The sequence below is a fragment of the Cinclus cinclus genome, chromosome 13 (assembly GCF_963662255.1).
Source record: "Cinclus cinclus chromosome 13, bCinCin1.1, whole genome shotgun sequence".
NCBI classification, from domain to species: Eukaryota; Metazoa; Chordata; class Aves; order Passeriformes; family Cinclidae; genus Cinclus; species Cinclus cinclus.
In genome coordinates, this window is record NC_085058.1 from 9,793,744 (window position 1) to 9,820,641 (window position 26,898).

The 26,898-nt window shown below is 38.7% G+C and overlaps 2 protein-coding genes across 2 annotated transcripts in view; both read left to right on the forward strand.

The window, feature by feature from the left end:
* Nucleotides 1-3,813, forward strand: part of MYO5A (myosin VA) — a 99,830-nt gene extending 96,017 nt beyond the window's left edge. Inside the window, exon 42 of the mRNA XM_062501729.1 lies at nt 430-3,813. Within this exon, the coding sequence (XP_062357713.1) occupies nt 430-582 (153 nt within the window). The 3' untranslated portion in view covers nt 583-3,813. The remainder of the gene's footprint in view (nt 1-429) is intronic.
* An 839-nt stretch (nt 3,814-4,652) lies between these two features.
* The window catches only part of MYO5C (myosin VC), a 32,193-nt gene continuing 9,947 nt past the window's right edge, over nt 4,653-26,898 (forward strand). The window contains exons 1-28 of the mRNA XM_062501807.1: nt 4,653-4,679; nt 7,689-7,799; nt 8,640-8,805; nt 9,080-9,224; nt 9,620-9,776; nt 10,311-10,454; nt 11,397-11,478; nt 12,066-12,173; nt 12,737-12,843; nt 13,483-13,748; nt 14,166-14,247; nt 14,554-14,694; nt 15,355-15,480; nt 16,111-16,194; nt 17,083-17,217; nt 17,555-17,652; nt 19,110-19,196; nt 19,282-19,393; nt 20,403-20,614; nt 21,220-21,385; nt 21,737-21,883; nt 22,449-22,613; nt 22,839-22,932; nt 23,496-23,559; nt 24,704-24,884; nt 25,453-25,546; nt 26,345-26,408; nt 26,495-26,575. Coding sequence (XP_062357791.1) covers nt 4,653-4,679; nt 7,689-7,799; nt 8,640-8,805; nt 9,080-9,224; nt 9,620-9,776; nt 10,311-10,454; nt 11,397-11,478; nt 12,066-12,173; nt 12,737-12,843; nt 13,483-13,748; nt 14,166-14,247; nt 14,554-14,694; nt 15,355-15,480; nt 16,111-16,194; nt 17,083-17,217; nt 17,555-17,652; nt 19,110-19,196; nt 19,282-19,393; nt 20,403-20,614; nt 21,220-21,385; nt 21,737-21,883; nt 22,449-22,613; nt 22,839-22,932; nt 23,496-23,559; nt 24,704-24,884; nt 25,453-25,546; nt 26,345-26,408; nt 26,495-26,575 — 3,446 coding nt within the window. The remainder of the gene's footprint in view (nt 4,680-7,688; nt 7,800-8,639; nt 8,806-9,079; nt 9,225-9,619; nt 9,777-10,310; nt 10,455-11,396; nt 11,479-12,065; nt 12,174-12,736; nt 12,844-13,482; nt 13,749-14,165; nt 14,248-14,553; nt 14,695-15,354; nt 15,481-16,110; nt 16,195-17,082; nt 17,218-17,554; nt 17,653-19,109; nt 19,197-19,281; nt 19,394-20,402; nt 20,615-21,219; nt 21,386-21,736; nt 21,884-22,448; nt 22,614-22,838; nt 22,933-23,495; nt 23,560-24,703; nt 24,885-25,452; nt 25,547-26,344; nt 26,409-26,494; nt 26,576-26,898) is intronic.

Here is a 26,898-nt window from a genome sequence, read left to right on the forward strand (position 1 = left end):
TTTTATCTATATTGGTGAAAATGAAAAGTTTTGAGAACTCTGAAGAGAAGAAGCCAGTAGAGCAAATTTAAGAAATAAACATGAACTTTCTGTCTATTAGAAATTGAATTACAGTATAGCAAGATAAGGGAGATGGGAAGGTAGAACTGAGATAAAGCTGAGAAGATGGTTACCAGATACAGGGCAAAATCTTCCTTTTGCAGGCAATCTAAATATTCCCAGATTGCATTGTAAGGGTGAGATGTGCAGAGCTGAAGCTGATCAGAGTAATTGCAGCTTAATGGCATAGTTGGTGTAGATGTGTCAGCTCAGGTTGGCATAGAGTGTGTGTTTGCACACACACGTCTGGAAGCACAGGTCATCTCTGTAAGGTGATTGTCATCAGTCAGCTGGCTAAATGCTGACATCATCACTTTCTTATCTTTGCAGGTTCGGCTGCGAGACCGGAAGGACTCTCCTCAGTTGCTCATGGATGCTAAACACATCTTCCCTGTTACTTTTCCATTTAATCCATCCTCTCTGGCTTTAGAAACCATTCAGATCCCGGCCAGCTTGGGCCTGGGCTTCATATCACGTGTCTGATCCCAAGGATGTCCTGTCAGTGTTAGATGGAGAGCCAGTTGCCTGATATCTGTACCTGTTAAAACATAGTGAACCACTGAACCCACGTTTTCTGAACAAAAGCCAATCTAAGCCCAGATGTGTAGTTAAGGTAGCTGGGAAACTGCACAGCAGCACCACAGGCTGAATGCTCACAGAAAGATGTGCATTAGTCATTGCATTTATGGGGACATCACTGATTCATACATTTCCAGAGTATGGAAATCGGGCTTGGACAAAAATTGTGTCTTCAGCTGTCTAGAGACATTTTTAGATCTTTAGTAACATATTTAAATAGTGTAAATTAAAATCCATATGTACTCTTCTCATAGGTGGGGACCAATAGGGACAGTCACAGTCCTGGACGTGGGAGACTTGAAAGTATGGCATTTTGTAGTAGAATACACAGTCACATGGGAGCCTGTTACATTTAATTTGTAAAAACTGGAATGGAAAACCACAAACTGGCAATATATACAGTTATTTCTTAAACCACTTCCTCATTTATGTCAGTTTGACATAAATTGTAGTGATAAGTCTTATAGCTCACTATATGCTCTAACTTAGGCGTTCATTTGTTAGACCTGTGGTTTACCAAGCAAACTAAATTGCTGCTGCATATTCTGTTGTTTTAAATGTATGACAGTATCATACTAAGCACTAAAAATAAGATACTTCATTTTTTGGTGTCAACCTTATTTACAGTCTGTTGCAGTCTGTTATTTTAACTGGATATTTGCACATTGTATCAAGTAACACCTGTAGAGGAAAATGGTAACTAAGCACAAGTAGCACACTGGAAATTATACGTTTAGTTATTTTTAAAAGTAGTTAGTTAAAAATACAGAATCTTGAAGCCAACGATCAGAAGTCAGTAATGATTTTAGTATTTATTTAGGTTATAGAGTGTGTCTAATGTTGTTCTTTGTTTGTAGACCCCAGAGATGACAATGTGTATTTTGAGTACAATCTATTGTTTTTTTGCCACTTAAAAAAAAGAAACGAAACCCAGAGAAGTCTTGTTTCAAACTGGAATGTGAGAGGAAAAACTTTAATAGAAAATTTCTGCAATAGCCCAAGGCTCTGATTCTTTGAACACTTGTCTAGCAAGAAAGTTAAGTAGGTTTTGACTATGATGCTGTCACTTGACTATGATTCATTCTGATTTAAATGGCTGGAAATCAGAGTGCAGAATGAGAAACTGAGTTATTTTGAATGTTGCACATTTTACTGGAAAGATTTTTCTGTCTCACACATCTTGGATCTGCTGTATAAAATCCACCTTTCACAATGTGAGGCGTAAGTGCAGAAGCCTCACCTAGGGTTCCAGTTCTGTGGTGTTTGGCTCAAATATCCATATAAAAATAAAGCCACACACATTGCTCAGTTGCATTGTGCAATATTTTAAATGTATTATAATAATCTTCATCTTAGTGTTAACATTAATTTATTTTACAATATTGCTAAATAACCTAAAGGTACACTGTTAGACTGTTTGGTGCTCCTCTGTTTGCCTGCAAATTCACAGAGAAAAGATTTGCTGTTAAGCAGACTGAAACATTTCAGTTTTGTTTTACTTGAGAGGCAGACATGCTGTTTGTATGGTTGCTAAAATTGGAAATAAAGACAACATAAACTTTTTCAGTATCACTTTAATATGCTCCTGTCATCTTATATTCAAACAGCCCATATTAGGTTTGATGGATTTGATGGATCATGCCAGTACTCCCAAGAATTTATATTGCATTTTAAAAAGGTTCTGAATGATCTTTGCTAAATGATTGAGATTGTTTTCCTCTGCATCGTATACCAAACACTCCTTTTTCAAATGTTACTTGATTTCTGAAATTCTGGCTGCTGTGAAGTGGCTCCAAATAAGGTGTAAGGTCATTTTCAGACTGTCAGGGTACTGTACTTACGAGAATGTAATGGCAAAGCCTTCACAAGGTTAGGAAAGAAAACACACGAGAACATGCTGACCTACCAATTTTTTTCTGCTATTGAAAAAACAAACAATTGGCGTTACAGTATGTTCATACTGTAGATCAGGAAATGTATCCACTACTTAAGTATTAGTGTTTAAGATGTATGCCTAAATGTATTTTTGTTTATTTTTAAAGTTTGTTTACCTGTAAAAAGCCTTATTGTATCATTTCCTTAAAAAAAGTAGTGTTTAGTAATTCATAGGTGTCATCCTTAAACTCAGTGGTTTGGCTGGTATTACTTTTATATCACATTAAAAGTATATGCTGCTTGACATGTTTTAAAGGAAAATATTTTTGAGTTGGAATAGATGTGTAGTTGGTATCTAGCATTTTACATGGCAGTATTTTACATGCACTTTTCAGAAGTAAAATTTTAGTGTGAGTGTATAATATAACTTTCACCTTAGGACTAAAATCTCTTTAACCATGGAATATAATGCAGAATTATTTTGAAAGCTTTTTTTTCCTTTGAATCATTGTAATGCTCTTTTAATGTGGACATATCTTTTATATTTTAATTTATTATCTGTTAATGAGGTGATAGATTTTATCAGATGCTGGAAAAATACTTGTCAATGACCCCTTAGAAATATATACAGTTATTCTACTGATTTTGCACAATAATTACCTCATTCAGTTTGGTGTATTTTTATTCCAGTGACCATTTTATTCTGATGTTTAGGACACAGTCTTCTATCCAAACTTTAAAAAACTGCTTCCCACACTTCAAACTGGGATAGAACATTAAAGTGCTTAAGTCAGTTAAATGAGATTAATCTATTACAGGAAAAAGCAGCATCAGCTTCATTGAAAGTGGGTTGATATCCAACAACATTCGTTCCCAACTTGGAAACACCAGCAATTGCAATTTGAAGGTCTATATGTAATTTGTGATTTAAACTGAACACATTTCAAATACCATACTAAAACTATGAGTAAACACATGGGTTTTTTTAAGATGCTGATACTTCATGTGATGAGTAAAAGCCTTTAAACATAGGTTTTCACTTGATGCCACTACAGTACATAGATGAAAAACAAAACATTGTCAGAATTACCTGAGCTCTGATCTGTTGTAGTGTCTGATGTTGTACTTAGTAAATGTATGCATCATAAAAACTGTAGCCTAATAGCTATCACTGGAAAATGTCCAAATAAAAGTACAACTGTACAGTTTGTTTCAGATTTTTGTTAGTAGGTTGGTGGCCCATGAGCCGTGTGCTGGCATAGACCCCAGATGGACACAGGGTTCCCTCTGCCTCCATGGCAGGCTTGGTGTTGACTGCCAAGGGAGTTGGTTAAAAGCTGAGGATGTGTAAATACACACCCAGATAGCAGCAGTGTGCCATAAACTGCTGCGCTTATGGGAGAATACTTTGTTAAACGCAACCCATTTCTGGTTGGGGTGTTTTGTCATCTAATATTAACTGTTCCTGAAATAAAATTTTAGTAACTTCACTAAACATTCCCTTGTGTGCCGTGGAAGCTCCGCGTGTCGGGTGGGGAGGGCCAGTGGGTCTTGGCATGTGTCCACCTGCTAAAACACGGCACTGTGGTTATTCAAGTCTTCTTCCTCATAAAGGATATTGAACTGTAGCACCTGTTAGCGCTTTAAACCTACTAAATGCACTCAGAGTTGTAATTTTATCTTGTCGCGGAAATCCCTTTGCAGTGCTTTGTAGGGAGGAGATTATTGTTTCTGTTCCTTTTCTCTGCTGGGTCAGGGCTGCTCCCTGGGGACCCTCCTGGTAGCTGCAGTGTCCATCGCTCCGGGTCCCTAAAGCTGTGCTCGAGGTGTCGGGACGGTGACCGGGAGCACTGCCCAGCTCCGCTGGACGGACGGAGCGGGGTCCTGCCGGCCGTGGAACCTGTCCCGCTGTGGGGAGCCGGGAGACAGGGCTGGGAGCGGGACAGGGAGCGGGACATGGCTGAGGCAGGGCCGGGAGCGGGGCCGGGCCGTTCCCCACGCCCCGGGGCGGGGGCCGGGCCGGAGCGCGGCCACCCGCGGAACCTGCGGAACCTGCGGCCGGCTCTGCGGAGCCTCGTCCGCACCGCGGCTGGGCCCCGATGGCGCTGGCCGAGCTGTACACGCGGGTGAGCGGGGCTGGGGCTGAGGGGAAGGGGCTGGGACTGAGGGGAAGGGACTGGGGAAGGGACTGAGGCTGAGGGGAAGGGACTGGGGCTGAGGGGAAGGGACTGGGGCAGGGACTGAGGGGAAGGGACTGGGACTGAGGGGAAGGGACTGGGGAAGGGACTGAGACTGAGGGGAAGGGACTGGGACTGAGGGGAAGGGGCAGGGACTGAGGGGAAGGGACTGGGTCTGAGGGGAAGGGACTGGGGCAGGGACTGAGGGGAAGAGACTGGGACTGAGGGGAAGGGACTGGGTCTGAGGCGAAGGGACTGGGTCTGAGGCGAAGGGGCCGTGCGAGCTCCGCCGGAGCGCTCCGCGGGCGGTGGGCACCGGGGGACGCCGCACCGGGGGAGACACTTTGAGAAAAACCTTGATTTTGTGAGACTCTCGGTCTCTGGGAGCAGGTCTCGCTGTTTTAGCCAGCGATTAGGCAACGTGAAGGTTTAATTGCCCTTCCCTGAGCACTCGGGCTCGGAGCGCCGCGCTTTCTGATGGGCACATATTGAACGCGTGTGGCAGAGCTTGGCCCTAAAGCAAGGATTCTTCCTCCTTAATGCGCCTGCTGAAACTTTTGCACAACTTTTTCCTCTTCTCCTGTAGTCACCGGAGTGTTGTGACGTATCGTTTGTTTGCTTAGCCTTAAATAACAAAACCAACAGGGATATGCTAGCGATTTAACAGCCTGTCCTTCATACATTGCAAAAGCAGCTGCTCCCATTGAGCGCGGTGCTGCAGGGCTGCGGGGTCCTGCTGCTCGGAGCTGCTGGAAGAACGAACGCGGTTTTTCCCAGCATTAATGAATGTCAGGTGAAGGGGGGAAGGAGTGCGGGTGTAACCTGACACGGAAATGAGCAAACTCTCGTCTGTTTACCTGCGAGGCAGGGTTTGGAGACGGCCAACTCTCTAGGCTGGCTGCATTTGCCAATGGAGGCTCCTGCAAGTCCAGGGGCCTTTCCTGAAGAATCAGTGCTTTTATCACATTCTTCTCCCTCCCTTTCTCGTCCTTGACCTAGTGCAGTTCATTTTCTTGCATGGGAACACACTGTGTACCCCTCAGGCTGTTTGGTGGTGATATTCTAACTCACAAAGAATAACAGCAAACAAAGAATTCAATTTAACAAGCACCTTTTGTAAGCCAGGAGGAGATCAGCATAGTGTAGGAATTATACAGATAACAATTTATAGTTGGATAAACATGGAAAACTCAAGCGTAAAGCTAATATAGCCATGTCTTTCATTAAATAGATACTTGTGGAGCTGGGCTTTTCTCCCGTAGGTCAGATAGATGAATTGCCATTACAATTGTTCAGGATTGTTTAGAAAATGTCTGATTTTGGATATTGTGTGAAAAATGCCATCATGCTGAAAAGCATCAGCAGAGAGGTGTTGTGGAAGCAGCCGAAGTTTCCATAGTTGTTCATCCCTTGATGAGCACCAGGTTGGTGTGTGGCTCACTAGAAAGGTCTATGTCTGTCCTTAGAGAAAAAACTCAGCTGGAGAAGTCACTGGGCAACACAGGCTAACTCACAGGACCTTCTTATGCAAGTCCCTCCTACCCCAAATTTTTTGGTGTTAATCCTTGGGGTTTAGGATTAAGGAAGCTACAGCTGTGCAGTGCAGTTTGCAGGGACCTCTGTAGCACCCACCGTGGTTCAGTGGGGTTCCTGGGGCAGAGACACTCAGGAGGATCTACTGGGTGATCCTGAGTGATACTGACTTCTGAGGATCTACTGGACCTTCCAAGGCTTCTTCCATAGAGAGGAAAGAAGTCGTTTGTGCCAAAACCAGCAGTTGCAGCACCAAAACGAAAGGGAGTACAAGTCCCCAAGATATCTGTGGTTCTGTTCGCACTCCATGAAATGGTGACTAATGTTAATTTTTCAAGTAAGCAGCTGCGGCAGTTCTCACAGGTTTATTTAAACAGCTTGTTTCAACTGACCATGAATATAGCTAGGGTGAGGGAATTAAAGGAAGGTTCTGGCTATCAAAGCAGAAAGATGCTGAAAGAGTATACATTATAGTTTCTTGTGTGAGTAGGGACACATGATGTTTTGTCAAACCCTGTCAGAATGACAAGGTCACACTCCAGATCAGTAAAGTGATTACCTACTGACTGAGGTTTCCAGCTGTGTTATGTCCTTTCACGGAATGTTGTTTCCTATAGCTTCTCAGGAAGAGCATGTAAAGAAGTTGCTTTTTCTTCAGCATTGTAACTTCAGCATAGAACTAAATGGTTCAAACAACATAACCTACATCCAAATATTTTTTTCAAATATCTATGATTCAGTAGGTTAGAGATACCTTGCTGGGATGGAGCTAAAGTATGCCAGTTGATTGCATGTAAAGAAAGAAAACAGCCAGTAGTCTTTGAAGTTTGTCCTAGCGCAGGGAAAAATGTTTGGAGGTTGCACTTCAGTCCCATTAAAAGAAAGGGAGCTGTGCAGAGTCTTTCTTGAGTATGACAATGTGCCTATGGCAAAATGCTGAGTTCAGTGTCCTGTACTTGAATCCAGAGAAGTGATTGACTGTGCTTAATTGTCTGAATTCTGGTAAATGAGATGCTCTCTCTGGTATTCACTTATTTGAGCCCTCCTAGAAACGAGGTCTCTCCCTCTTTGTTCAGTGTTAGAGGATTTGAAGAGCCTGGAAACAGTCTGGCCTTTGCTCACCTTCCTGCATGCTGTGTTGTTCTGCAGACTCTGCTCTGATCAGGAGCAGAATATGCATGCCTGAAATGAATGAGTCTGCTTTCTTTATTTTATTCTTTCATGACAAATAGCAAAACCACAAAAAATATATCCTGCTATGCAGAGCTAATAATAATAATAATAATAATAATAATAATAATAATAATAATAATCCCCAAAAGTCCTGGAATTGGGTTGCACTTGACATTTGAAAGGTATTTTTTAATGCTCGCCTAGTGTTATGATAGTAGCTAAGTTAACTATTGCCTTGTTTTTCTGTTACAGTACAATAGGGTTTGGATCCCTGATAATGAAGAAGTTTGGCAGTCTGCAGAAATCACAAAAAACTACAAAACTGGAGACCGTTTTCTCCATGTGCAGTTAGAAGATGGAACTGTAAGGAAAAAACCTGAATTATTGTGGGGTTTGCTGACATATGTTTATGTAGAAACATAGGACTCACCTATGGGGATCTATGGGTTATGTGATCTAAATAATTTTTCCCTTTTTCATCATATTGAAATTGGTACAGTACACATCTGCTGCCCAAAAATATAAGGAGTGCAATTCTACTGTCTGTATAAAATAATATGGAGAACATACCTCAAAGATTGCTTTGGAAACAAGCCCTGAAACTCATCCTAAATTGAAGTAAAAATTACAAGTGCAGGGCAGATGTAGTTCTTTCTCACAGAGACAGCTGTTGCTTTGTTGGTTGATTTGTGTAAGATCTGTTAATTTTAGTATCCAAGTTCTCCACAGATTTAATACTTTGAAAGCATTTCTGCATTTCTGCATCAAGTATTAAAGGTATGATTAAATGAATTTGTTGAAAGAAACAAAAGTGAGTTTTAAATGTCCTGTAAAGAAAACTGAGAGGCTGGAAGTAAGCATAGTTATAGAGCTGATTTGACTTCTGACCAGGTCTTTACTTTCATTCCATTACAGCTGATCTGTTATTCTCATCTGTACTTGAAGTATGCCTGTGTTTAGAGAGCTGAGCATGTGTCCCATTTTTACACATTTCAATACAAAATATTGTAAATAAAGGGAATGAGACTTTCTTTTTCATAAGCAACGAACAGCTTCCCCCAAGTTCAGTGGGACATATGGAATCAATGAAATAGAAGATTAGACAGGGCTCCATCAACTCTGTAACTTCATGTAAAGGTAGAAGATTTGTATTTATGCAAACATAATGCATTTTATGACATTTCAAGTAATTTTTGTTGACAGGAGCTGAGTTACCCTGTTGATCCAGCTGCTTTGCCACCACTACGGAATCCTGACATACTTGTTGGTGAAAATGATCTCACTGCACTCAGTTATCTCCACGAACCAGCTGTTCTACACAATCTTAAAATTCGTTTTGTGGAGTCTAAGCTTATCTACACATATAGTGGTATGCTAAGTGAAATGAAGAGTTTTTTAAAAATCTTTTTTTTTTAAAAGTATTGATCTTGATTCAGTTTGCAACATGATGTGTGTAATGTTTTCCTGAGGTGTTTTTTAACTCATGTTAACTGGTTTTATATGTGAGTATGGACTTGTTTGTTCATCAGCATCTTCTACCTAGAAAATATTGCTACTTTGTATTATTTCAGCTGTTGTGGCCAAAACCAGGCATTCATATAACTAACCTGTGTTTTATTTTTGTTTTGTGCACTTGGCTGTAGGAATAATTCTGGTTGCAATAAACCCCTATAAGCAGCTGCCAATATATGGAGATGCCATTATCCATGCATACAGTGGGCAAAACATGGGGGACATGGATCCACACATATTTGCTGTGGCAGAAGAAGCATACAAGCAAATGGCAAGGTTCAGTATGTCATTTAATGTCCATAAATAACATTTGAAGTCTAGTGGCAGTCAGTTAATTATCATTTAATTTTACTGTGTATGTACCATTGGCTGCTAAGAACACCTTTGAATGCATAGGTTAATTAGAGGAGAAGGATCCCTTACCCAGCTGAGGAATTTCTAGAACTCAAAACTATGTTCATTCTTGATGAGGGGTAAAACACTGACTTAGTGACATCAACCTAGAGGTTACAACTGAAGAGGAGAATGAAAAGAATAGATGAAAAATGGAACTGATATATGAGACTTGGGCACAGCTGTGATTTCAAACATTGCTTCATGTGTATAATTCCTGCATTTATACGTGCACTTTGGACATGTCTGATATGAATTGTCTGATTATTTTGTCTTAGAAATAACAAAAATCAGTCTATTATAGTCAGTGGAGAATCAGGAGCTGGAAAGACTGTGTCTGCAAGGTATACTATGAGATACTTTGCTACTGTGAGCAAGTCAAGCAGCAATGCCCATGTGGAGGATAAAGTACTGGCATCCAATCCAATAACCGAGGTGAGTTTTAGAGAGTGTCTGTCAAGTCTATACTCATCAAGGGAAGAATTCTGAGAGCTTCTGGGACATTTTGTTTGAAATCTTTAGGGGTGCTTCATCTGCCTGCTTTGGATATTTAAATTTGAACCCCAGCCTCTGATGTTACTGATGGGAAGAGGTGGTCATCCTCAGGGGCACCCAGTCCCATCTGACTTACCAGTGGCCCTTTGGAGGTGCTAGTTTGCCTCCACATTTTTGTTTGACCTGATTAGATGATGACATACTAATATTGAGCAAGTTGATTTGTTTTATTACTTGGGCCCTTATGTTGGAAAAGTATAATTGCTCTAATTTTCAGTTTATGTAGCATTATGCTATTTGACCTGAGGCTTGTCTTCAGTTTTGGGCCTCAGAATTTAAGTAACACAGTTCAGTGCTGAGATTGATCCCTGAGCATCTTTGATTTTGGAAACTTGTAGTTCACTCAAGTTTTGACAAGTTATTCTTATGAGAGATGTGAGTAAACCCAGTTGTAAAAGTTTATAATTTTTATAGGCTGTGGGCAATGCAAAAACCACACGGAATGATAACAGCAGTAGATTTGGAAAATACACTGAAATCAGTTTTGATCAGAGTTACCAAATCATTGGAGCTAACATGAGAACATACCTGCTTGAGAAATCCAGAGTTGTATTTCAGGTGGGTAAAATAAAGTCTAAAATAGTCAATGTCAGTAAAGCTCCTGATGCACTATATTTGTTCTATATAGAAAATATTATGTGAAGTTCTGAATCACGTATCCAATGAGCATTTGATTTATTTTTTAACAGGAGCTAATATTATTCATGATAAATTACTTTATTCCATGTTCTTCCCTACATTGTGAAGAATGCTTCTCGGGGACAATTCTCTGAGATAAATACAAGAGCAACTTGTGGTTACAACAGTAACAGAGGCAAATTGTATCTGGAAAGGAACAGCATATAAGGGGCAGATAGAGTCTCAGGAAAAAAAGCTGGCTGAAAATTTATTAGACCATGTGACAAATTTATTATTTCATGTGACACATTACAATGCCATGGCTTAATTGTGATAATATACTAAAGAAGGTATTAAATTTTATAAGATAGTTTTTACATAGGTTTCTTTTTTAGTACTATTGTAACTTCCTAGGTACTGAAAAATACTTCTATATATTTTCTGTCCTGAAGGATGGTTTGGAAATGGAGAGTTTTTTGAGTTCCCACAGGGCAGTGTTTCAGCTGACACTCCTACACATTTTTTTGCTACAGTGTTTGATGGTTCTTATTAGTAGATGCTGGTTCAAGCTGAAGAAATTATTAACATCCTTGGGGAAAGAACTCCGCATATTGGCAGTGGAAGTAAAGTATACTTGAATGTATCACTTTCAAAGCTCTTGCTAAGATGTGCCATTTTAATAATAAGCAATTTCTTTGCCATTTTAATAATAAGCAAGTTCTTTGCTAACCTATTTTGCAGCAGAATTGAGTTGCATTGAGTTCCTTCAGTTGCATTGTCTCTTTACAATATTGTTGAATATCAAGTGTTTTTCAGTTTGTTTCTTCATTTTGTTGTTAATTACTTTTTTTCTGGGATGTTACTCTTTGCTTTATTTTACAGTCAGAAAATGAAAGGAACTACCATATATTTTATCAATTGTGTGCATCTGCTATGCAACCTGAATATGAACATCTTAAATTGGGTAGGTCTCAAGAAAGTAGCCTGTTTTTCACTTTTGCAGGGCAGTTTTTTAAGGCTGGGTTTTCAAGTGCTAGGATGTTTAGAGCATTACAGCATAAATCTCACAGCCTTAAAACAGGACCTGCATTTTTAAGTTACTTAGCTGTTAATCCTACTGGTTTTGAACTTGGTAGAAAATCCCTGGTGACTGAAATAGTGCATGATCAAGTACCTGAGTATATTTGGAAGTTTTATTCATACTTTCTGTAGTGACAGATGCCATGACAGCTTAGGGACTTGATTCAGTTACCTAGAGAGAAGCTGGGAAAAGCAGAATTTAGGTATATGTTTACTCAGTCTCCATTCCAGTTCGTTTATTAGATGGACTATTAAGATTTCTAGGAGTTATGAATACTGAATTGTATCAGCTTAACTGAGTTGGGCACATGGATTTCCCTCAGCAAAAAAAGAAGACCTCCAGCTCTTCACTGAAACATTGTCATCTGACAATGTTATCTTTAATTTTTTTTGTGTTATAGTAGTTTTAACAAGTGGCTCTCCCCAGTCCCTAATTTTTGCAGAATTACAAGATTTGCTTCTTTTCTGCAGGAAGTGCAGAAGAATTTAACTACACGCGAATGGGTGGCAGCACTGTAATAGAAGGGGTTGATGACAGAGCAAATATGGTGGAGACTCAGAAGACATTTGACTTACTGGGTAAGTTTTTGGGGATACATTTTCAGGAGGGTTTTTTGGGTAGTTTTTTGGATTTGTTTTTTTGTTGGGTTTTTTTTTTTTCTTTGTTTGTTTGTTTTTTGTGAAATGGACGAAGGTGGTTTCTGAAATGTTAGTAGTGATTACCAAAATAGTTTGTTTGGTAGCTTGTCCATTGTGGTGTTGATCTGTTTTCAAAGTGCTGGGCTGAAGCAATTAGCAATTGGTGTTAATTGGTTGGAAGCATTGAGGGCTGGAGTCTTCTTGGCCCATAAACTAACATGCTGTGACAGAAGTGGAATTGGAAGCTTCTTTGCCCCTGTAAAAGCTTATATAAAAGCTAAATTAGACTTGAGCTGGCATGTGGGGAGGTACAGAAACTTACACCCAATCTATCATCAGATCAGACAGGCAGAAAATTGGCAGGACCAAGGATTTGCATGGTGCTCTGCAGAGACGCTGTACAATTCTTGGCTGCACAACAGAGCAAGTTACCCAGCATTGTTCTACTTTAATTAATTGTACTGTTTCTGTGTGTTTCAAATAATCAAGGAATGTTTTTTTAGGTCTGAAGGAGGATTTTCAGATGGATGTTTTTAAAATGCTGGCAGCAATCCTGCACTTGGGCAATGTGGAAATAGCAGCTGTTGGAGATGAAAGATCATCCATCAGTGTAAGGAAGTAGCTCATTCAGATACCAACATTTTCTATTCTATTTTATGCCAGAAGTGCTTTAGCAATGGTTTCTCTCCTATCTGGGGTTCAGAGCAGCTTTAAGCCTGGTGTACTAAACTTGACTGATTTCTCCATCTCCATCTGTGTGGAATCACAGCGAGGGTTCACACAGATGCTGTTCTGCGCCCAAGTTCAGAAAGTCTTAACAAAAAGCAAAATGTGGCTAAGAGTGCTCCATATCCAATTGATCCACAGCTGCTGGAAAATCCATTTTGGAATTCTCTGCAGGATGCAGGAAACTGAGCATAGTCAAAGCTGCTCAGAATGTGTCTCAGCAAGCTATGCAAGTCTAAAAGGCAAGAGCACCTAAAAATAGACCAAAGTAGCTCTCTTTCAGTGTCTTAATCCAAAACATCTCATCCACTCCAAGTTTTTCTCTCCTGTATCAGAAGTTCTATCCATCATTATTTGCTTTAGCTCATCTTGCCATTTTGCCAGATTAAGAAGTAAATGCAGCCCCTCGCCTATCTGAAAATAAAAATCATAGTTTGGTGTCAGCGGCACAAGGATTTCACTGTGTAGACACCAGTCAAAGGGTGAAATGTGCCCTGATAACATTTATGTCTCTTGTTTAAAGATGGAAGATAAACATCTCGGTATATTCTGTGAGCTTCTGGATTTGAGCTGTGACAAAGTGGCGCGGTGGTTGTGCCACCGGAAGATCGTCACAGCCTCAGAGACGGTGACAAAGCCAATGACAAGGGCCCAGGCTGCCAATGCCAGGGATGCTCTGGCAAAGAAGATCTACTCTCATTTATTTGACTTCATTGTGGAAAGAATTAACCAAGCCCTGCAGTTCCCTGGCAAACAACACACTTTCATTGGTGTTTTGGATATTTATGGGTGAGAATGTCTCTGGAAACAGAGTGCTTTTTCTTTGGAGTAGATTCAAAAGGCATTTTTTTGTGCTGGTAATGAATTTGAGGAGCTTGTTTTACTAAAAGGTCATGGTCATGTAAGTTCTTTAGCATCTAGATTAGTGGAAATCCTCTGCTACTACAGACACTATAATTTTTTTGTGAATGAGGTTTAAATTTAACTTCTCATACAATACTTTTAGATTTAACTCTTATTTTTTTAGCTTTGTTATGTCTGGTAACATTAGCTTCTAGAGAAGTTTTGAATCCCTTAGCATCTTCATTAATCTTACCATCAGTTAATTAGCATAGAAATGTTAGGATAGCTCCAAAGACTTTCAGAGATGCTACCATTTGATTTTGATGTCAAAGGATTTTTTTTCTTATTTAAATTGTGTTTCAGATTTGAAACATTTGATGTGAACAGTTTTGAACAATTTTGTATCAATTATGCTAATGAAAAACTACAGCAGCAATTTAACCTGGTATGTTCCTTTTTTGCTACAGTTCTTTATCTTATTTTGCTACAGGGTGGATATTAGTAAATGCTATTTGTGCTTGAGTGATGGATATTTCTGTATAGTGACTATCCAGTAATAGATAAAAATATTTTTATATAAAAACATAGGTACACATATATATATATAAATGAAAATTTCTGAGTATTTTCTTACAGACAGATATTTAATAGGCTCCAGAATATATTTTTTTCTATCTTATGTATGCACATACTATATTTATTTTCCCTTAATTGTAACCTTCTTTATGGTTTCATAATTTTGCAAATCCAGCATGTCTTTAAACTTGAACAAGAAGAATATATGAAGGAAGATATCCCATGGACTTTAATAGACTTTTATGACAACCAGCCTGTCATTGACCTTATTGAAGCTAAAATGGGAATTTTAGACCTTCTGGATGAAGAATGCTTGGTAATTTAATATTTACTCATTAAAAAAAAAAACTATATAGATTTTTAGAAGTAGAGCTTGTAATCCATGGTTTACCCTTTTCAATGGGAAATACAGCATTTTCTTCAGAAAAGGAACATTAATGTTTGCCCTCTATTTGACAATTTTTACTGTAAATTGCTTATTCTGTTTTCCTCTTATAGAATCAAGAACCTACAACTGGATTTCAGAACTTAGCTAGAAGTAAGCCAGGAAGTGGAGTTGGTGCCTGTGGGGGCAGAGCAGGACTAGGGCAGGCTGGGCAGGAGTGCAGGGGGATCCTCATCCCTCTACACGACCTGGATTGGAGGGCAGGCAACAGTTTGCTGCTGGTAGTCTTGCTCCAATTGGAATTTGGACTGCTCAGTCTCCAGGGGGCTTTTCCACCCATGTTTTTTAAATTAAGTTAGTCCACAAATCACTGCTTTTGATAGAGAACTTTGTGGATTAATACAGTCTTCTTTCCAAAAATGATTTGCTGCAGGGAGCCACTGGTGAGTTTGAAGAGACAAAGACTGGTTATCAAGCCTTGTAATTCAGTGAAGGGGTTTTATGCAGAGTGTTCATTGACAGTCAGCAGCTCTGCTGCTTCTAACAGCCCAGCTGAGTTTGTTAAAGAGATTTCCTTTCTCATTCTTACAGTTGCCTCATGGAAAAGATGAAAACTGGCTTCAAAAGCTATATAATAATTTTGTCAATAAAAACGCACTCTTTGAAAAGCCAAGGATGTCAAACACTTCTTTCATCATTCAACACTTTGCTGATAAGGTAGAGTGTAAACAACCCAGTGCTGTTCCCTGTGATCCCCGCAGTGGCTCATTCATAAAAAAAAAACAAAAACAAAACCCTAGGAAATAGGAAATATTAACCACACCTATTTGGAACTTCTATAAAATTGATCTCCAATCCACAGTGCTGTTTATTTATTTGTAATACTGCCTGTAATGTGCCATTTAGATGTTAGAAGTGCTTAAGATAATAAATTTGAGAGCATAAAAATAAATCATCAAGATAAAAAAGCAGGAAAATAATAGAATGTATAAATAGAACAGTTACAGTTGTAGCTCATACACATTTTACTCTCAGTTATTTACATTTGAGATGTAGTATTCCTTTTTAGTGCCTTGATTTGAAATCGTAGAATAATGAAGAAAGCAGGGAAGAAATTCTTACTGAAGGCAGGAGGATTTGGATTCTGGCAGCTTGTCCTTCTAAATTTGCAGGATGCATGTGTGTAATCTTGATGTAATGGAATTGGGAAAAGCAGAGTTTCAGCCATCATGTTTGAGATTAATAAAGAGCTCTTGGCTACCACAGCTGGGAGAGTAAAAATCACTGTTTTGCCAACTGTTTGTTTATGAGTTGCTGAAAACATAATGATTTCACCTGTTTGCACAGGTAGAATATAAATGTGAAGGATTTCTGGAAAAAAACAGAGATACAGTACACGAAGTATTGGTTGAAATCTTGAAAGAGAGCAAGGTTTGTGACAAACAGTAGTGATTAATCTTCTGAATGCCTGATTTTACTGGAATTAATTCAGATCTGGTTTTTAAATGTTTCTTCTGATAAATGTTTCTTCTTCTGATTTTTCATAGGTTGAATAAATTAATTTAGTCCTAATTTCTATTAATATTATAGAAGTGTGTATTTTACCAACAAATAATGTACAAGATGAGAAAACACAGTATTCAACTTCCTTCATATATGTGCATTTACTTCACTAGTTATGTTGGGATTTTCTTTTAATATCTCCCTTCACAAGCATTTTGTAATCCTTGTAACTGAAAAACTTTTTTTTTTCTGTATTCGTTACATGCAGCTTTGATAGGTGGTTTATCATTAACAACTGCCTTTGTTTATTCTTCAGAAGAGATTAGAGAATGCCAGGGCAAGGAAAACATCAGGTGTCTTATGTGTGCCTGCCACTTCCCATCTGCTTGTCCCTTTGAAGTCTATAGCCTTGAGACTTCAGGATTACTCTTAGCAAGATAACTTCATCTGACCTGAAAATATATTCTTAATTTGAATTGCATATTGTGAAAACACAGCCTTGAGTGCTCTTGTTTTTAGCTCTGCCCTGTGTTTATGTCCATATTTGCTTATATTGAAATAGCTTTTGCAGGCTGCTTTCACATATGTTGTGTTTTGTGTGTGAAATGTGTAAGTGCTTCACAATAGACTTAGAATCATTGCAACTCAGTCTTCAGTTATTGTTTATTTGGGGCTTAAATACCCAGTTCAAAGCCCTGCAATACCTGGCCTAAGTATCAAGGAGTTTGTGTTCTATTTTATAGTAAATGTAATTTTGATTTAAGTGTTGCTGTAGTTACACAGTGTTTAACTCTGGTTCTTTCACCACACTTTTAGTTTCATCTGTGTGCAAATTTTTTTCAAGACAGTCCAGTGTCCATATCACCTTTCAGTTCTACTATAAACATCAAATCTGCCAGACCTGTTCTGAAAGCACCCAACAAACAGCTCCGGATGACTGTGGGCAGTAAGGTACTGCACAAACCTGCTATTCTGTGGTGTTTGTACTTTCTGGGAAATGCTGGGCAGTCTGGGACTGTATTCTGTCACTGTCCATTGGGTACTGTCTGGTTTTCAGGACAGCAAGAGCCACAGACCAGTGCTCCAGGTCTGGGTATAAGTAGGTGTGTTTATTTTATAACAAATTTTATAGTAGGAGTACAGGCACACTCTTCAATTCCCTGCATTGGAGACCTAAATCCTGTCTCCCAACATCCAGCCAAAACCTCACAAATAATTAAAAGAGTAAGATTTGACTTTTTACTGGAAACATTTCATTAGCAAAACTCTTATGTCTGGTGTTTTCTAGTTCCGGAATTCTTTGTCTTTGCTTATGGTGACACTCAATGCAACCACTCCTCATTATGTGAGATGCATAAAGCCAAATGATGAGAAACTGCCTTTTGAGTAAGTATGTTAGTTGTGGTCAGCTGTGGTTTTCTATATCACTCTAGTTGTGTGTCAGCAAGCTAAAGTCTTATTGTTGTGAAACTTCCCATACAGAACATAATTTTCCTTTCCAGATAGCTGAATTTGAAAAAAATACTGTTTCAACAAAAATTTAATATTTAGGTATCATTATTGTTACCTTAAAAATCCTTTAACCTAGTATTTTTCAAGTTATATATTAGTGCTTGTGTATTTGTCAGAATATTTTTAGGATAAAGGTTGTTCTCCTTTGGTTTAAGTTGATGAATATTTTGTATAGGTGTGTTGCCCTTATACACTGTGTATCAACCCCAATTCATATTTAGAAAATAAAAACCTCTGTCATTTTCTTTGTGAAATTCCATTTTGTCTGCAGAAATATTGGTGTGAACAGTGTTGAACATAGCCCCAGGTCTTTTCCCAATTTTTATGTAATGTTAATGTTTTAATACAATCATACGTGGCAGATAATTTTCATAATTCCTGTGGCCAGATTGATAACCACTCACCTGTGAGTAGGAGTTAACTTCGATGCAGATGTTGGTCTCTTCTGTGGGCAGACCTGTGGAAGCACTCTGGTGTCAGCAACACAACTTGCAGCTGGTACTGACAAATGGAATTAAGGCCTTTATCATATATGAGTAGGAGGAAAGAGGCCAGCTTTGATTCTAAGTTAAATCTTTTAAGTATGTTCATTTTCTAGTAGCCAGACAAAATCTTTCCATGCAAAACACGTTACTGATGCTATTATATCACTATCACTGCAGTGAGCTCGTATCATTTCTGCAGTGAGGGCAGAAATAGCTTGGAAAATGTAAAAATATGTCAGAATTAGACTAGAAGAGTGCAATAAGCTTCTGAAAGAACACTAGTCATCTGCTGGCCACAGGGGTCTCATGGCTAGAGCTGAATTGACAGTGGTGGTGTCAATGCTCTGTGGGCATACCAGCTGTGGTCCAGAACAGGAAAGGGCCTTTCCATGCCTTGTGTTTGTAATTTTGAACCTAGGTATTAATGAGCAAATCCTGGTTCATTCATAATGAATGGGCTAAAGAATACCTAGAGAGTTTCTTCCTAATGGGTTGCTAACAGGGTTTATTTCTGTGTATGTTTTGTGTTGAGAGCAGAACTATTCTTTACCACTTGCTGCTATGAACTGTCACGGTTAATACTGAAAGGAAATAGGAATTTTAATGTGAGAAATAAATATAGTTTTTCTTTGGTTTTGAGAAGGATCAGAAAACCCAGATTTTTTAATCGATTTAACTTTTTAGTATGTGATACGGAGTAAGACACTGTATAAGATCCTGGGAGCTTTGTGTCCTATGAGCAGAAATACAAATCCAGTTGGTAGAATGGTTCTAATCATTACAGCATGCCAAATGCAGCAGAAACGTAAAGTATAACCCTGGCTTTTTTTTTTTTTTTTTTTTTAGGTTTGATTCCAAGAGAGTTGCTCAGCAGCTGCGAGCATGTGGTGTTCTGGAAACTATTCGGATTAGTGCACAGAGCTACCCTTCAAGGTAGGGATAGCAGTGAGCCTCCCTGTGCCAAAAAATACCTAGTTGTCTGTTAATGAAATTAATTTGTGAACTTCTAATTTTCCAGGTGGACTTATATTGAGTTTTTCAGCCGCTACAGCATTCTTATGACACAGCAGGAACTCTCCATAAATGACAAGAAACAGATTTGCAAGATTGTTTTGCAGCGGCTGATCCAGGTTGGTTTGTCTGCACCAGCCAGTAGATGCATCACAGCATCTATTAGTAATAAAAAGTCTCTTTTGCCAAGGGTAGTATCTCTCCTCAGACAGGAAAGGTATTTACATTATTAATGTTTTTCCTGATTTACTGTGCAGTACACAGGCTTGTGGTCAGTAGCCCTGTGCTGTGACAGTCACAATGTGGCTGTAGACAGAGAATTTAACCATTCTGTGCTTAATATTGCCACTTGCAAAATGGAAGGTATCCTGTATTTATTAACCAGTGAACAGTAAATGGTATACATTTGTCAAGTATTACAAGCACAAGAGGGATTTTGATGGTGGAATGCAGCATATTGGAGAGCTTTTCAAAAATTTGCTATTTTGCACATTGCTTCTGTTTGTTAGATGAGCCTGGGGCTCATCTAGTGGGACTGGTCCCAGCCAAGCCAGCATACTGGGAGTGAGCTCAGATTCAGGGATGTGTGACAACAAATGCAGGCACATTTGCTAAGTAGCTCTGGCACAGGCCAAGGGGGAGAGCTGGAACTTAAAAGCAGCCTCACTCTGAGTTTTTGCTCACAGCTCACTGGTTCCAGGCTAGAAATGTGCATCAAAAGGTGCTGCTGGGCCCCTGGAACCAGACTTGGAGGAGGAGGTGAAAAGGTTGCTTTTAAGGCCTTGATGATAAGTCCAGAGACTCCCTTTAATTTTAGATCACGAGTGTACAACTTTTGATGTAACTCTCTGTGTCTTTCCTGCTAAGTGGGTTTTCTCCCCCTACATACTCCTATCTACAAAGCAGGCAGAGAGGGTATTCTTATTTAGGAAGATCGTGTCTTGAAGCAGAGCTTGCCTGAAGTGATAATTTAGAAGGAAGGAATATCTGATAGGTATAGGATATACAAGAAGAAGAAGAAGAAGAATATAAGAATAATAGAATAAGAATATAGAATAGAAGGAAAATAATATCTGATCTGCAAAAATATACTAAAAACTTACTATATCTAGTATTTTCTCTTTTCAGGATCATAACCAATACCAGTTTGGAAGAACAAAAATTTTTTTCAGAGCAGGACAGGTTGCTTACTTGGAGAAGTTGCGCTCAGACAAGCTGAGGCACGCGTGCATCCTGATCCAGAAGCGTGTGCGGGGCTGGCTGCAGAGGAGGAGGTTCCTGAGCATGAGGAGAGCAGCGCTCACAGTGCAGCAATACTTCCGTGGGCAGCGCACAGTGAGGTACTCTGCCTGCTCCTGGGAAGGGAATTGCCTTCTGGGCTGTGCCTGAGGGCACACAGGAGCTCCAGCTAATGCCCAGAGTCTAGTTTTTATTAAAGAGCGATTCGGCTTGTATTTCCCTTTCCTCTTGATTGTAAGTATAAACTTGAACGTGTTCAAGTTATTCAGCTGATATGAGAAAAGTACCTCAACAGGTTTCCAGTGTTGTCTGCCAGATTCCCAAGAGGCCTGCCTGGCTGGGAGCTCAGTCCTTAGCTGATAATAGATGACCCAGTTGGGCTTTCTGCTGAGCTTCAGAGCCAGAGAAGGACAAACTATTGCAAAGTGCACCAGGCATTCACAAAGCAGACTGAAAGATGGCTCTGTGTAGGCTTGGAGGTTTTCACAGAGACCATCAGAACAAATGTTTCTGGACACATTTAAAAACTGTGGATAACTTTCTCTCTTTCACTTTGCTTGAAGAACAAGCTCTATTTTTAATAATGGATGCCTATTTTTGATATCTTTCCCTTTTTTGTGTGCATGTATGTAATTTGACTGACCAAGGCAATGAACATGAGAAATCCAATGTGACCTAAGTAAATTTTATTGTCTTTTGAATGAAGGCAAGCTATAACTGCAAGAAATCTGAAGCAAACATGGGCAGCTATAATTATTCAGAAATACTGTCGGGGTTACCTCGTCCGTAGACTTTGCCAGCTCATCCAAGTGGCTGCTGTAACCATACAAGCTTACACAAGAGGATTTCTAGCAAGAAAAAAGTATCAGAAGGTACAACCTATCAAAAATCTCATTTCAGTAACGGGAAACAACTTGTACTCTGTAAAACATATGAACACAATGGCAGTTATCCCTAATACCTTACCTTTTGCATGTTTGGTTTTTGTATCTTGTGCTCTGTTTCTTTGGTTTTTTGCCAAGATCTCTGTCTGGTTTATGCCAGATGCAGAGCATTTACTGTGATTACTACAGTGGCTCAAATGTGTCTGCAGCCTGGATATTTCAATATTTTGATATTTCCATGAGATACATTGTCCTCACCAGTGTGTGTAGACTGGCAGACTGTTAAAATTGATGTGATTTAAGCTAGTTACAGACAGATGTTAATACTTTGTTTTAAAGATGCGTGAGGAGCAGAAGGCTGTGGTCCTCCAGAAATATGCCCGTGCATGGCTTGCCAGGCGCAGATTCCAGAACATTCGGCGCTTTGTGTTGAATATCCAGCTTTCTTACAGAGTTCAGCAACTGCAGAAAAAGATAGAAGAACAGGTGAGGGGAAGCAGTCAGCTTCTGATTTGTACTCCTTTTTTATCATATCTGCTCTAGTCAAAGATGTTGAGTTGAGAAGATGGAAGAATATGTAAGAGTTATGGTCCTTTATCATAAACTACTAGACATTCTACACCCAGGGTAGAAAGAATCATCTAGGGTGTATTTCCTTGTATTTTGAGGTCAGTTATGCAAATGAGAAGAGACTGCAATTACCTTTTTTTTTTTTTTTTTTTTTTTTACTGTTCCTTATGTCCATCCAGTCTGTGGATAGGGTTGTTTGTGTTAGGATGTGGGAGACACTGCTCTGGTGCAACATCTCATATTTTTAACTTTGGGGAGTTCAACATTATGTTCATTTTGCAGCTTATTTTTGAGAGTTATTCCAGCCAAATGGTCTTTATAATGGTATTTTTAATCTAATTGATGGAAACAGTCCTGGTTGAAATAATCATGACTGATAAGGGATGGTGAGCCAAAGTAGGTTAAGTACTCCCTTTAAAATCCTGTGGAACAGTTTCAGTGCATTTTTGTGTTTTCTTTCATCCTGTCCTGATCCTTGTAGAGTAGAGAAAATCATGGTTTGCTGGAAAGATTGACCAGTCTGGCTTCAGCTCATATGAATGATGTGGATACAATTCAGAAACTTGAATCAGAACTTGAAAAATTAACTGCTCAAAAGAGAATGTATGAAGAGAAAGGGAAAAAATATAAAGAAGACAATGAGAAGGTAAATTGTAATTGCCATCTGTGTGCTTTTGTTTTTAAATGATGTTTTTAGTTACTGGATTTATCAAATGCATTACTTGAGAGTTTCCAAGTAACCATACTCTTCTGGGGGGAAGCAGCAGGGAAGGAAGAGAGTCCATTATGTTTCTTGAAATGTAAGATCTTCTGTGACCTATTTCTTCCTCCCTTGTAATTTGTATATTTTGCTTGCTTTTTGCCTGTACAGAAAATTTTAAAACTTGAGAATCAGAATAAAGAATTACAAGAACAGAAGGAAACCTTAGAAATAAAACTCCAAGAAAAAACTGAGGAAATGAAAGGTACAGTAACAAAAGGGAGTTTCAAAGGAGTTATAGTCAGGTTTTCAGCAAAAGTGAATTACTTTTGTTCTAATAAAAGCAATATAAAAGCTGAAATTGCAGTAAATTTAAAGTTGGTGCTTCTCTTGCTTAGAATGTGTAGCCCAAATATGCAAATTCTTTTTATTTAATAGTTAAATTAAATTTGTTTCAGTAGCTGAAGCTGTCCTCCTGTTACATTTCCTTTTTCATACACATGTATTCCTTCAAAGTGTAGCTACATCCTTGCTTCCTTTAATACACTACTTTTAGGAATCTAATTTAAAAGGACACAGGCAGCATATGAGATCAAGTATACTTTAGATGAATAATTGCACAATTTGGTGCTTATGAATCTCTTTGTTTCTATAGCATTGCTTGTAAAATATACTGTGATATTTTTTGGCACTTCGGAGAGTAATTTCAGCTTCAGAATATGTTAAGGATTGCTTATTAAAATAAACCTTCTCATTGTGCTCATGCTTTTTTAATAAATGTACACAATTGCATGAAGGTCTTTGAATTGCTAAAATATTTTTTGACAGAGAAAATGGATGACCTCACACAGCAACTCTTCAGTGACATACAAAAAGAAGAAAACCAGCGAATGTATGTAATCTGAATTTTATTTCTTTGAAACAACATTCTTTTTTCTCTTTCCCTACCTCTCTTTCTCCTTCTGCAAATGTATTATGCTGACATCACTTATGAATCTGTCCATGTTCTTGGGCATTAGTGCTGGTACTGAAGTACTTAGTGCAGACTTTAGGAAAAGCACATTCTTGAGTCATATTTGGGAAATGAGACTGTTCTTGCTTTTGCAGTTTCCTGCCATTTGGTGTGCCCTGAGAATTGAAAGGCAACTCTGTAATGGTTTTTTTGGTGTTGTCCTCAGAATTTGGTAAGGAGTGGAAGAGCACCTGATGGTCCTATCAGTGGGAATTCCTGTAAAGTGAATACAAAAGGACAGAACTGAAAGATTCAGTGTGAGGGAAAGGCAGTGTTGGAAAAGGAAAGAACTTTTTTCCCCCTTTAGGTATTTAATTTACAGTAAAAACATTGTCATTTATCAACAAATGGCTGTTGCTTTTAGCATGCTTCTCTTGGTTCGAGTGTTTATTCCCCAATAATTCTTTTCCAGTACAGGACAGAGAACCTTGAGTGCCAGAGAAATGCTGTTCTCTGAAGTGTGAACAGAGCAGTCAGTCACTGTTCGTGGGGGATGGAAGCTCTGTGGTGCTGATTTCAGCTGCCAGTAACTTCAGACTATATTAAGAGGAGTTCTTGTGCTGATTTTTCTGCTTTGTTCATGACCTGTGTGTTGCTGGAAGCCAGTCCAATCCAGCAGGGACTGGTGGGGAATGGAAAGTTTCCTGCAATGTTTTACTGAGGACACAGAGCTTCCCGTTGCTGTGTCCTTCTTTAGTGCTGACTGTGGCCATGAGTGTAGTGGAAAGCTGCTCAGGTAGGCTAACTCACTGTTAGAGAATGAGCCTTTAGGTGGAAAAAACTCAGTTTTGCCTTGAATTCCATCCCAGTATCACTATATTATTTGTAAGGAGACCTAGGGACGGTCTTCTCTCATCCATTATGTGGGTGGGTTCTGAGGATGTAGGATAGCATTTTCAAGTAATTATGGCTTATTTAAGTGTTCTTAAATGAAGCATGTCCTTCAAATTCAAACTAAAACAAAGCCCATTTCTTCACTTAGGAATGTAGACAAATAAAATTACCTTTTCGTTGTGTTCTTTAGGATACTTGAGAAAAATTTCCAAAACCAGAAACAGGACTATGAAAAGGAGATTGAATTGTTGAAGGGAGAAATAAAGATTTTGAAAGAAGAAAAAACTCAGCTACAGCAACAAATTCAGCAAGAAATTATCATTCAGGATGGCTTGAAAATGGAAGTAGGACAGCTTAAAAAACAAGCACAGGTAAAGCATGACACATTTAATTTTGCTAGATAAAGCAAGTGGAGAATGTGCATGTTTTGTTTATAGATTATCTTCACTAATTTTTTATTTCCAGTGCATTTTTAGAAGAAGCTGTTGTTAATAAGCTGTATTTGATACATCACTATATTGCGTTGCTCTCACGTAGTAGATAGTGCAAGTTACTGCTCACAGAAATAAGTGCATCTTTTCAAGAGTAATTGTGTTTGGATATTGATAAATTTAAATATATAGACCTTTTTTCCTTCCTTTTTCCTGAGAAAGTATTCATTTCTCAGGGGATTTTTCATATGTGTAGTTTATAAACTGAACCTTAAATTAGTGTAAAGTCAAATTTTTGTTCTCTGAGTGAATTCCATGGCACAAACATATTTTTTTCACTACCTCACATTACTGTTCTGCTCTGATCCCCGAGAACCAGATGCTTTGAACATAATGCATTTTAAGCTTTTCACCACATTAACTTGTTCTTAATTATAATTATGATTGAACTGATAGCAGCCCTTGTCACGCACTGTTTGTCTCAGTATATGATTTCTGTTTGATTCAGAAAATACCTGAGTTGCAAAAGGAAATTGAACTTCTTCAGACACAAAAAATGGATGTTGAGAAGCAGGCCCAGTCACAGAAGCGAGAATTGAGGGGTAAGCTACATCCCAGCTAGTGCAGAGAATTAATTCCTAACTTCAGTGTGAGCCAGGCCAGTTTAAACTGATCTCTTTGATGTCAGCTATGACAGAGCTCCAGTTCTCTTTCCCATCCCATGGTGGTTTCATCCCATTCATAGATATATCTGCAGTGTACAAAGTGGTCACTGAATACTGACATCTGGGGTACCCCTTTGAGGAAACTCTGAATTCAGACATTTCTCCTTTGTGCTTAGAAATAAATACTAAAGATTTAAACTTCACCTAGAATTTAAACTTCACTTGGAGTTTAACAAGTGACCTGAAAATGTGTAAACAATACGTTATTTAATTTTCATTCATCCTATCCTTTGTCCTAGGTCCAGTACTGTCACATATGCTTGAATAACTTGTTGAGTTGGGTTCTCTTTGGAAAAATGTACTTGAGAAGCACTACTATTGTGAACTTTGTTTACTGATAATAATGTCATAGAGCAAACCTGTATTTGCAGCGTTTAATGTAGTAACCTAGCACAACATGATAAATCATCTATGCAACTCTAGGATTCAGATCAGAAAAATGTAATTTGTCATTGAAAGTTTATGAAAAAAACAGTATTTTGTGGTACATCAACCTAATACTCCTACGTCGCAAAGTAGAACCGAGTCCCTCATGGTATTCCTGTGATAAATCAGATATATTTACTGAGTACCAGGAAAGAACCTTGTAGGTTTAGGAAGATGGTGGTTTGATCTTTATAATGAAACATGCAGAGAAAATAATGAATTTTATAAACTTTGTGGGTTTTTTTCCAGAAAAGATGTCAGAAGTTACAAAGCAGCTTCTTGAAAGTTATGATTTTGAAGATGTACGAAGCAGGTAATTTTGTTCTGAGGCATCTTCAAGAAAGCTTAAAAAATGCATTATAGTCACCTGCCCACTAATGGTTCTGCCTTGCATTCTAGACTCTCTACAGAGGATCTGGAACACTTAAATGAGGATGGAGAACTGTGGTTTGCCTATGAGGGCCTGAAAAAAGCCACAAGGTTAGTTCAGTTCTTCAGTGTTTTTGTAACTCCAAGCTGTGACCTAGAAGATAAATCAAAAGATCGGTGGGTTACAAATTTTACAGTGCAATACTGAACTTCTGTTAAGGAAATGAACAAACACTACATTATATAATGAGCTGAGCAGTTTAAAATCAGTTGAATAAACTTCTACCAAGCCAGTGAGATAAGTGTGCATGTGTCAGTCAGGGAAATGTGTTTCCTCTGAGACACCATGCATAACTTTCAACTCCTTGAATGCACAGGTAATGTAATTTAATCCTGTATTAATCACAGTACTTTGTTTTCACTTTGTATTAAAT